Raw genomic sequence first — 12,759 nt, 5'->3', positions numbered from 1 at the left:
TTGGAAAGGCACACTTTTTCCCACCTTCAGTTGTGGGATCTTGTCTTTGTGTGTTGCACTCCTAGCTTTACATTCGTTGATTTGTTTGTTTTTTGGTGGAACATTTAAAATTAAAGAAAATATACGCCTACCACGCTGCACCTTGGGCTTCATTTAACGATTGACGTTACAACACACCTGTCTCTATAAGCTCCCACAGTAGACAGTGCATGTCAGAGCAGAAACCAAGCCATGAGGTTGAAGGAATTGTCCGTAGCGCTCCTGGACAGGATTCTTTCGATGCACAGATCTTGGGAAGGGTTCCAAAAAAATGTCTGCCGTATTGAAGGTCCCCAAGAACACCGTGGACACCAGAACACCAGCCAAACTAAGCATTTGGGGGAGAAGGGCATTGGTCAGGGAGGTAACCAAGAATCCGATGGTCACTCTGACAGAGTTTGAGTTCCTCTGTGGACATGAGAGAACCTTCCAGAAGGACAACAATCTCTGCAGAACTCCACCAGTCAGGCCTTTATGGTAGAGTGGCCAGACTGATGCCACTCCTCTGTAAAAGGCACATGACAGCCTGCTTGGAGTTTGCCAAAAGGCACCAAAAGACTCTCAGACCATGAGAAACAAGATTCTCTGGTCTGATGAAACCAAGATTGAACTCATTGGCCTGAATGCCAAGCGTCACGTCTGGAGGAAACCTGGCACAATCCCTACGGTGAAGCATGGTGGTGGCAGCATCAAGCTGTGGGGATGTTTTTCAATGGCAGGGACTGGGAGACAAGTCAGGATTGAGGGAAAGATGAATGGAGAAAAGTACAGAGAGATCCTTGATGAAAACCTGCTCCAGAGTGCTCATGACCTCAGATTAGGGCAAAGGTTCACCTTCCAACAGGACAACGACCTTAAGCACACAGCCAAGACAACGCATGAGTGGATTTGGGACAGGTCCTTGAGTGTCCCAGCCAGTGCCCGGACTTGAACCCGATTGAACATCTCTAGAGAGACCTGAAAATAGCTGTGCAGCGATGCTCCCCATCCAACCTGACAGGGCTTGAGAAGATCTGCAGAAAAGAATGGGAGAAACTCCTCAAATACAGGTGTGCCAAGCTTGTAGGTTAATACCCAAGAAGACTTGAGGCTGTAATCGCTGCCAAAGGTGCTTCAACAAAGTACTTAATAAAGGGTCTGAATACTTATGTAAATGTACTATTTCAGGGGTTTTTTCTTGCACAAAACAAACTTTTTTGGGGATATTGTGTGTAGATTGGTGAGGGGTGGATTATTTCATCCATTTTAGAATAAGGTTGTAATGAAACAAAATGTGGAAAAAGTCAAGGGGTCTGAATACTTTCTGAATGCACTGTATCTGCAATATTAAAGTTAAACATGTATAATAGTAGTTAATCACAAAAGATCCCCCATGTTATGAAATTGTACCGACCGTTCCTGTTTCCATCACAACTCTCGTTATTTTTTTCCTTACGGTATGACTTGACTCGCATAAAAACTGTAGATGGAAACATTGTTTGTCAGGGAGAATCGAAAATTCCAAAATCAGGCTTTCAGGGCACAAGCCCGTATATTATTTTATAATGTTTCCACAGAGGAACACCGCAGTAGTCATGGCAAAATGCATAGAATTGCAGGAAATTAGCTTTAAAAACATCAAAATTGTCTCTCAGCGCCATGGAAAAATGGGTAGAATTGCAGAATGTGCTTTACTATAGCAAATTTTCTCTATGGCGCCAAGATACCTTTCTATCAAATAGACTTTTAGTCTCCACTTCCTCTTCTAGTGAACTGTGGGGAGGTCATAATAATGAAACTGTCTACAAAATACACTGCTCAAAAAAATAAAGGGAACACTTAAACAACACAATGTAACGCCAAGTCAATCACACTTCTGTGAAATCAAACTGTCCACTTAGGAAGCAACACTGATTGACAATAGATTTCACATGCTGTTGTGCAGATGGAATAGACAACAGGTGGAAATTATAGGCAATTAGCAAGACACCCCCAATAAAGGAGTGGTTCTGCAGGTGGTGACCACAGACCACTTCTCAGTTCCTATGCTTCCTGGCTGATGTTTTGGTCACTTTTGAATGTTGGCGGTGCTTTCACTCTAGTAGTAGCATGAGACGGAGTCTACAACCCACACAAGTGGCTCAGGTAGTGCAGCTCATCCAGGATGGCACATCAATGCGAGCTGTGGCAAGAAGGTTTGCTGTGTCTGTCAGCGTAGTGTCCAGAGCATGGAGGCGCTACCAGGAGATAGGCCAGTACATCAGGAGACGTGGAGGAGGCCGTAGGAGGGCAACACCCCAGCAGCAGGACCGCTACCTCCGCCTTTGTGCAAGGAGGAACACTGCCAGAGCCCTGCAAAATGACCTCCAGCAGGCCACAAATGTGTATGTGTCTGCTCAAACGGTCAGAATCAGACTCCATGAGGGTGGTATGAGGGCCCGACATCCACAGGTTGGGGTTGAGCTTACAGCCCAAATCAAATCAAAATCAAATCAAATTTATTTATATAGCCCTTCGTACATCAGCTGATATCTCAAAGTGCTGTACAGAAACCCAGCCTAAAACCCCAAACAGCAAGCAATGCAGGTGTAGAAGCACGTGCAGGACGTTTGGCATTTGCCAGAGAACACCAAGATTGGCAAATTTGCCACTGGCACCCTGTGCTCTTCACAGATGAAAGCAGGTTCACACTGAGCACATGTGACAGAGTCTGGAGACGCCGTGGAGAACGTTCTGCTGCCTGCAACATCCTCCAGCATGACCGGTTTGGCGGTGGGTCAGTCATGGTGTGGGGTGGCATTTCTTTGGGGGGCCGCACAGCCCTCCATGTGCTCGCCAGAGGTAGCCTGGCTGCCATTAGGTACCGAGATGAGATCCTCAGACCCCTTGTGAGACCATATGCTGGTGCGGTTGGCCCTGGGTTCCTCCTAATGCAAGACAATGCTAGACCTCATGTGACTGGAGTGTGTCAGCAGTTCCTGCAAGAGGAAGGCAATGAGTCTATGGACTGGCCCGCCCGTTCCCCAGACCTGAATCCAATTGAGCTCATCTGGGACATCATGTCTCGCTCCATCCACCAACGCCACATTGCACCACAGACTGTCCAGGAGTTGTCGGATGCTTTAGTCCAGGTCTGGGAGGAGATCCTTCAGGAGACCATCCGCCACCTCATCAGGAGCATGCCCAGGCGTTGTAGGGAGGTCATACAGGCACGTGGAGGCCACACACACTACTGAGCCTCATTTTGACTTGTTTTAAGGACATTACATCAAAGTTGGATCAGCCTGTAGTGTGGTTTTCCACTTTAATTTTGAGTGTGACTCCAAATCCAGACCTCCTTGGGTTGATAAATTTGATTTCCATTGATAATTTTTGTGTGATTTTGTTGTCAGCACATTCAACTATGTAAAGAAAAAATTATTTAAGAAGAATATTTCATTCATTCCGATCTAGGATGTGTTATTTTAGTGTTCCCTTAATTTTTTTGAGCAGTGTATATTCATAAAATGTTGATTACTTCTACTTACCATTACAATTCATCTGATAAGACAAGATGTGTGTTTTTTTGTTTTGTTAATATTAATATATACCTGGTCTTGCTGTTTGCCTGTACGGGGCTCTCTGGGCAAGAAAAGTTTGAAAACCCCTGGCCCAGCTCATTCAGATAATGATCCTCCATGTTTTTCCCTGTAGGATCTCTACCTGCCCCTATCTCTGGATGATGATGATTCTCCATGTTTTTCCCTGTAGGATCTCTACCTGCCCCTATCTCTGGATGATGATGATTCTCTTGGCGAGTCTATGTAGAGCCTCCTGTCTGTCAGTCAGCTGCTGCTGCCTGCCTGTCTCACCCAGGCCTACCTACCACTCAGATGTATGGAGGACTTCTCCATTTGATCTCTCCCTGGTGCCACGCGTTAAGTCTACCTGGCTTGGCCACCACGGCTGTTCCACCTTTTGCTGCTTGAGAATTCACCACTAGATCATGTTTTTATATCCTATGTTGTTAAGAATGTATATGCTGGGCGTATACGACAATGATGTACGAATTACCGCCTCTAACAAATTCACCAAATCATTATATTGTGTGAAGGTTCACTATTACATGTTTGTTGTTATACTTTCAAAGGAGAGCACATCATTTATTTACAAGCAATTTCAAAAAGGCAGTTCCCACAATATATCTACGGTGTCTTTTTAACTTGAAAACCATGCATCCTGATATAGTGCAAACAGCACATTTTCCAAATTCAAGTGAACAATTCCAAGCAGCAAATGGACTATTTATCCAGGGGTGTAGTAGTCAGACTTGAGTCAAAGTTTGAATAATGTCTCTCTGTCCATCTCTCTTTCTGTGCTATGGTTCAAGGTGTTAAAGTAATGAACATTTTTAGTTTTAGGGGAAGGCTCTTTAGCCATGAGAGTTGAATGTCCTTTTCATCCGCTGTAAATACTGTGTATAGCCATCGCTACATCCCAGCTAATGCCTAACATTCATGCGTCCATCGAGCATCAATACAATGTCTGCCAAACGTTGAATCAACATAACATGTTTTTCATCTATCTATGAGGGAAATAACTACAAGGCACAGGAGCCAAGAAGCTCTGAAACCGTTAGGGTAGGAGTACTGGGGAGAAGTCCTCTTAATGTGTAGAAGCCAACCAACCAAAGCCAGAAAATGTGGCCCTTTTTTAAAAAACAAACAAGCACATCTTTTTTTTTATTAAAAAAGGGTTTAGGATTTTTAAGTCTATTTTAGCATGATTATCTTTCCTCCTCTTTCAAACTGATTCTAAGGAGACTTTAATGTTCATGTGATAAAGCCAGGTGTACTATATTGAGGCAAGTTTTGAATAAACGAGCAATGTGGAAATCTGAAATGTAGATAATCTGTAATGCCCAGTAGAGTCATACGTGTAGGCTCCATGTACTGTCTGTATGTTACTGGGACCTCCCATTAGTCCAATCTGACCAGACCATGTCCATATAGGGGAAATAGATTTTCACCAGCATAGAAAAACAATAAGTAGAGCTTCTCACATTTTGCATGGCTAGATCTTGTTTCTTTTTTTCTTAGTGCTTAATGATTGAATACAACGTTTTTAGATAGGAGGAAATTGCATTTTTGGATTTGTTCAAAAAAAAAAGTTGAATTTTATTGTTGATAAAATTATGTTAAAAGTAATATACATATATGTCTAAAACAATAACACATGAATGGTTATAATAATGTCATGTTCCTGGAGAGAATGTCCAATGAAATCTGATGGACACATTGTGTAATGCAAAGTGAATTAGTGCAGGCATACAGGGACATTTTTCTGTGGCAGTCATCACAAGGAATAGGGACATACTAGCCTATTAGGTAGACAGAGTATGTATTACGTATGTCAGATGTGCACCTCTCTCTGGATCTACCTGACTCTGAAAAAAAAAAATCTGCTAAATTGGACCCAAGTGAGCAGCGCAGCAACTAGACTCCTCCCACCCACCTTCTGCAGGGTGATGTCATTGTGATGTCAGCACTACAGCTCGTCCAACTGCAGGTCCACTTTTACCCCGTCTGGGAATCAACACTGTGTAAAATAAAACCTTAAGAGTTTGTTTTTCTTACGTGGACATTTCAGTTCGACTTTCCCACCAGCTGTTTGATATCTTTTATCTTTGCCCCAGATGTTCTTCAGCTTAACATTAAGTGTCAGTTGTTTTGTGTGAAGCTGCAGTCACCATGTCAGACAAGAGGTGGGAAACACCTCTCAGCTCCTGTGGTGCCTTTTTTGGGGGGATAAAAAAAATAATAATAAAGAGGAGAACTAAGACTTGTTCTTTGTTAACCAACTGTAAAGCTTTTTTAAATGTCTTTGTAACGCTGCGGTCAGCGCAGTGTGAACTCTGTTTGTAGACTGCCAGGATAATAACTTTATCATGGTGCAAATGTATTATTCTCTTTATGACTTGGGTTACTGGGAAATGTACAATGTCTTTGATGGTGTTTTTTGCAATGTCACAGTGGCTTGTTTCAGTGCTTCGTTCTATGTATTAATCAATTCCCTTTTGCAATTAAAAGAGTTGTGTTCCACCTCTCCCTTTGGCTGTATTCCAGTGATGGCTGTTAGCTCAGTCTTAACTGAGCAACACAGTTCTACGCTTCTGTCTCATTGTTTTATTCACATCACTACCATACATCAATATCCACACACGGTCATATCCATAAATCCTGTTGAAATCACATGACAGTCCGTCTCCTCGCTGTTTTTGCCCATTATTAGGCTAGTGAACAAAGCAGCCAGTGCTGCAGTGGATTCTTCTGTGTAATATTAGCAGAAACATATTCGAGAAACGTGCAAGCTTGGGTTCATTTGGAAGGAATTTTAAGTGATGATCATATTGCCCCCATTTAAAACGGCAAGTAAAAAAAATTGTTTAAGCTACCATGGCAACAATACAGTCCGTACCCTAGTCATATGTCCCTTGGTAGTGCGCAGCAGAATGACTTGCACATGGGTGTATTTTGTTGAGGGTGTCTGTGTGCACATGCATGTGTGTTTGTGGTAGGGGGAAGTCTGAAAGATATGTAGAGACATCAAGAGTTACAAAAAAAATGGTATCAAATGTTATTTGTCACATACTTCGGAAACAACAGGTGTAGACTAACGTTGAAATGCTTCCCGGGTCCTGTTCCAAGAATTCCAAATGAAAGATAAACAGAAGGAAATAGTGACATGAGGAATAAATGCACAGTGAATAGCGCATAACAATGAGTTATGGTTATATAGACGGAATTCCACAAGCAGTACCACAGTGAGAAACGCTGTGTTTCTATTCTGTTCATGAGAACTCACCATTTTGTCCGTCTCCGTTGCCATGGAAACACGGAGTCTCAACAGTAAACATTAATCTCCAGTATAAACGGGTGTCTGGGGAATTCATTGCGATGTACACTACTGGGGAGTTCCCCTCACGTTTACACTGCTTTCAATGCAGCTGTGACCGTGGCACATTAGTAGACCTGCTGGAAACACAGCCAAGCACTAAATAACTGCTGCTGTTCTGTACGGTCTCCTCTGGTAAAACTTAACAGGGCGGCTGGAAGACGTACTTTCTCTCTGAAGAGCAGTGTCCAACACGGTTGTGAAGAGAGAGTAGCATGTCAACTATTTTCTAGTAGTAAATGCATCAATACAGACAGACAAAATCTGCCTAAATCCATCATATTTACTATAGTATATCTTCATTGCTACTCATATTTTACTGGGGAGAGTGCAATCAAAACTGCAATAAGACAATCCTAAGATATAAAGCATTTATCAACACATGGACCTAACCATCTGTATGGGCTGAAAAACATCCACAATTACTCTATATAATTCAATACAGATTCATGTCATTCATCCACTAGAATATAACATATTACAGGTATATATAAACTCTGGCATTATTCTTTTTGCTGAGAGTTGGTCAACCCTATGAAGGATACAGGACTATTGACCACAGACAGAAATATGCACACATAGATACACACATGCTTGTATACACACATGTTTGTTTTACTACCCTTGTGGGGACCAAATAATTGTGAACCTAAACCTTACCCCTAAGCCTAAAACAGCCTTTTTTTGCTTGTGGGAATTGGCTAAATTAATTTTCCTTGTTTTAATATGCTTGTGAGGACTTCTGGTCCCCACAAATATAGTAAAGCCAAACACACCCACACACACAGACATACATACAGACAGACAGACATGCTATACACACTATATGATGAAGTCTATTGGAAATGGACAGGGCATTTGGGCAAATCTGTAAATAGTACCTTAACATACTCTACATTCTACCATGGTGCTAGGAGTTTCCTAATAGAGGCCTTTCAAACCTTTGTTTTCTCATCTAGTCTAGGAATCTCCTAATAGAGGCCATTCAAACCTTTGTTTTCTCATCTAGTCTAGGAGTCTTCTAATAGAGGGCCATTCAAACCTTTGTTTTCTCATCTAGTCTAGAATCTCCTAATAGAGGGCCATTCAAACCTTTGTTTTCTCATCTAGTCTAGGAATCTCCTAATAGAGGCCATTCAAACCTTTGTTTTCTCATCTAGTCTAGGAATATTCTAATAGAGGCCATTCAAACCTTTGTTTTCTCATCTAGTCTAGGAGTCTTCTAATAGAGGCCATTCAAACCTTTGTTTTCTCATCTAGTCTAGGAGTCTTCTAATAGAGGCCATTCAAACCTTTGTTTTCTCATCCAGTCTAGGAATCTCCTAATAGAGGGCCTTTCAAACCTTTGTTTACTCATCCAGTCTAGGAGTCTTCTAATAGAGGCCATTCAAACCTTTGTTTCCTCATCGAGTCTAGGAATCTTCTAATAGAGGCCATTCAAACCTTTGTTTTCTCATCTAGTCTAGGAGTCTTCTAATAGAGGCCATTCAAACCTTTACCTTTACACATCTTTACTAATGGAAAAGTAGAGAGAGAGAGTAGAGAGAGAGAAAGAGAGAGATATAGAGTAGAAATATAGAGAGTAGAGAGATATAGAGTAGAGAGAAAGAATGAGAGAGCTGAATAGAGCGAGAGAGGGAGAGAGAGTAAAGAAATATAGAGTAGAGAGATAGAGTAGAGATATATAGAATAGAGATAGAGTAGAGAGAGAGTAGAGAGATAGAATAGAGAGATATAGAGTAGAGAAATAGTAAGAAGAGAGTGCTGAATAGAGGGAGAGAGAGAGTAAAGAAATATAGAGTAGTGATATAGAGTAGAGAGAGAGTAGAGATATAGAATAGAGAGATAGTGGAGAGATATAGAGTAGAGAGAGAGAGTAGAGTGAGAGTAGAGAGATAGTAAGAAGAGAGTAGTGGGATATAGATATTTTCCATAGTAATCTATGGTCCATAATGTATTTTCTAGTATTTTAGCATCAACATCTAGATTGGTCTGACATAGCTGAAGAGGGGTCTTGGAAATGGGTGGACAGCAAACTGCTAACCACAGCATAAGAGATAAATACTCCACCTAATAAAAAGGCTTCAGTAAAAACTGAAATCTTCTGGATATACTTCCTGAGCATGTTTTCTACCACAGTGTCTGACTGTCTGGTTCTCTGTGTTTACCCAGTAGGTACTGGTATGACCTACCGGTATGACCTACCGCCTGATAATGGTGATGTCAAACCAGGAAATGGGGAGGACAGTGCTGATATAGACTCAAGTACAGACCAATTTCCTCTATAGGCGTGGAATGACTTGGGCTCCCGAGTGGCGCAGTGGTCTGAGACACTACATCCCAGTGCAAAAGGCGTCACTGTAGTCCCTGGTTTGAATCCAGGCTGCATCACATCCGGGCGGTGCACAATTGGCCCAGCGTCGTCCGGGTTTTGCCGGTGTAGGCCGTCATTGTAAATAAGAATTTGTTCTTAACTGACTTGCCTTGTTAATTGAGGGTTAAACAAATAAAAAGATTTGTGAGAAAGTGTTTTAACATCACTATGACAACATACTGTAACACATAGAGTAGCATTCAGTGTACAACACTTCCTCTCTCTCTCTCTCTCTCTCTCTCTCTCTCTCTCTCTCTCAAATGTTGTATTGGATATTATTAATACAATTTCTACGTATTTCCTGAGATTGTATCAGTGTTTCACACATCATCAGACACAACATACAGTCAGTGCAGTAGTCTTAACTGAGTGCATTTCACAATAGAAATGATAATTTTCTGTCACAATACCAAACCAAACACACACACACACACACCCACACACTTGTTATATTTTGTTGTATGAGCATATTACAGTTTTTTACAATCACTTTGGCACTAATTTCGGAACCTTGATGTCATTTTTCAAAAATCTAGACATAAAACTCACAACCGATGATCAAAATGTACATTTTTCAAAACTCTTAACAGTTTTTCCAATTGCTTGGATACAATACACATAAAGCTAAGATCATTTGTTCATTGAACTAAAATCACCTGTTCAAAATGACACAACTTAACATCAAAGTATTACCATTTCAAAATGCAATTCACACATTACATCTGAGATGACTGTCTATTCATTTCATTACAATGATCTAACTATCAATTGATACAACTGCTCAAATGATAAGTAACTGTTGCATTACTCTTAATGCAGAGTTTCAGGATAACAAGATCCATTGACACCAATTACCGTGGAACATGAACCAATTGGACTACATTATCTATGGATGTAATATTTCATCATCATTCTTATCAGACAATGTTTCTATGGTCCCATGTACCACTTTTCCAGACCATGTTTTCAGATTTGACATTACTGTACACTCACTAGCCACTTTATTAGGTACACCTATCTAGTACTGGGTAGGACCCCTTTCTGTCTCCACAACAGCCTGAATTATTCATGGTGTTGTATGTTAAGAGATGCCCTTCTGCACACCACTGTTTTAAACAGCTGTTATTTGAGCATTTTTGGTCTTTCTGTTAGCTTGAATGAGTCTGGACATTCTCCTCTGACCTTTTTCATTAACAAGGTGTTTTTGCCCACAGAACTGCCGCTCACTGAATGTGTTTTGTTTATCGCACCATTCTCTGTAAACTCTAGAGACTGTAGTGCATAGAAATCCCAGGAACGCAGCTGTTTCTGAGATGCTGGAATCACCACGTGTGGCATCAACAATCACACCACGGTCAAACTGGCTTAGATTACTCATCTTGCCTGTTCTAATATTTGGTCGAACAACATCTAAAGCTCTCTACTCTATATACTCTATGTATTGAGTTGCAGGCAGCCACATGATTCGCTGTTCGAATGTAACTTTCCTTGATGAACTAAATCAGGTCTGTAGAGCTGATGACATGACCTATGTCATTGTGTGGGATAATGTCAGGTTCCACCATGCTCAGATGGTGCAAGCCTGGTTTCAGGCCCATCCACCATTTACCACCCTGTACTTACCCCCATACTCTCCTTTCCTTAACCCGATTGAGGAATTCTTCTCCACATGGAGGTGGAAGATAGGCGTCCTAACGGACAAGCCGCCCTTCTCCAGGCAATGGATGACGCATGCAATGACATCACGGCAGACCAGTGTCAGGCCTGGATTCGCCCAAGATTCTTCCCAAGATGTTTGGCTAATGAAAACATCCATTGTGATGTGGATGAGAACCTGTGGCCAAATCCACAAGACAGAGTTGATGGAAGTATAGAAGTACAGTAATAAATCCTTTGTTTGGCTTTTTACAGTAAACCAGGTGAGGAACACTGCAGTTGATGTTTTACTGTACTTTTTTTCTTTTTTGGTAGCTAATTATTTTTGCTTTGATTCAAAGAAACCTATGTTGTGATTTTATTGTATTTTATCAATAAATATCAGATTTTGTTCAATGATTCCAGTGTCTGTAATATTCTCTCTACTAGTCCTGTTACAGTGATTTATTTACATGTAGTAGCATATTGAAACATGTATCACATGTTTTGTACTACAATATTTAATGATTGTACGAACAACTACACAGTGAAACTATCGGTATCTTGTGTGTGGGTGAATGAATGTTCCTATGGTATTTCATGATAAATGAGTTATTTGAACCAATGATTTTGCAAGTGCAAGGTTTCTTTAAAGATATGAATGCACAATGCAATGTTTTGAACATTGGACAGCCTGTATTACAAGTGATGACCGTTTTGAGTTTTGTGTCTAGAGTTTTGAAAAATGACCACTAGGTTCTGAAATTAGTGCCAAAGAGATTGTAAAAAACTGTAAGGCCAGGCATCAAACCCTTACAGGGTCTTTCTTTCCCCTTTATCCATATCCCAATCAACTTTTACCAGTTGAACATAAGCACAAATATAATACTTTGCAAAACTCTTTTTGTAAATATGAATACAAAATATACAAATGAATCAATACCTCATTAAATATGTGCATATACCGCAAATCAATGTCTGAAAACTGGATTACAGCCTAAATATGTTCTTTATCAAACTGTTTTTCAGTCTTCTGTCATGTATATAAAGTATCATGTATATAAAGTGTCATGTATATAAAGTATCATGTATATAAAGTGTCATGTATATAAAGTGTCATGTATATAAAGTATCATGTATATAAAGTGTCATGTATATAAAGTGTCATGTATATAAAGTATCATGTATATAAAGTGTCATGTATATAAAGTATCATGTATATAAAGTATCATGTATATAAAGTGTCATGTATATAAAGTATCATGTATATAAAGTGTCATGTAAATAAAGTGTAATACTGGGATGCAAACTCATACTTGGACACATTTCAACTCTATAACTGACATGGTACAGCTGTCTTCTTTATGATTTGCCCATAACCATGTGTTTGAGGTGTGTACTTTTGTGTCAAAGTTGACTTGTTTAAGACCTCTAAGAAACACTCTGTGTGACCCTGATTCAACCCCTGTAGTAAAAGGTTTTAAAGAGAAGTGCACTGACTACCAATCGCTATTCAGGCACAATCACCATCTCTTCAAAGTATTTTACTACATATTGTTTGTACGTGTGTGTGTGTGACTTTGCCTAGAAAATACTACATTCAAGCTGTGTGTGTGTGTGTGTGTGTGTGTGTGTGTGTGTGTGTGTGTGTGTGTGTGTGTGTGTGTGTGTGTGTGTGTGTGTGTGTGTGTGTGTGTGTGTGTGTGTGTGTGTGTGTGTGTGTGTGTGTGTGTGTGTGTGTGTGTGTGTGACTTTGCCTACAAAAGACCACATTCCGTTACCACTTTGGACAGACAAGA

At 40.6% G+C, this 12,759-nt stretch overlaps 1 protein-coding gene across 1 annotated transcript in view; it reads left to right on the top strand.

The window, feature by feature from the left end:
• The window catches only part of LOC135544252 (neuronal migration protein doublecortin-like), a 106,559-nt gene extending 100,457 nt beyond the window's left edge, over positions 1–6,102 (top strand). The window contains exon 8 of the mRNA XM_064971718.1: positions 3,769–6,102. Within this exon, the coding sequence (XP_064827790.1) occupies positions 3,769–3,825 (57 nt within the window). The 3' untranslated portion in view covers positions 3,826–6,102. The remainder of the gene's footprint in view (positions 1–3,768) is intronic.
• Positions 6,103–12,759: the final 6,657 nt, after the last annotated feature.

The sequence above is a fragment of the Oncorhynchus masou genome, chromosome 8, assembly GCF_036934945.1.
Source record: "Oncorhynchus masou masou isolate Uvic2021 chromosome 8, UVic_Omas_1.1, whole genome shotgun sequence".
Taxonomy (NCBI): domain Eukaryota; kingdom Metazoa; phylum Chordata; class Actinopteri; order Salmoniformes; family Salmonidae; genus Oncorhynchus; species Oncorhynchus masou.
Note: the sequence above shows the minus strand (reverse complement) of the source record. Positions and strands in the feature narration are given on the sequence as shown.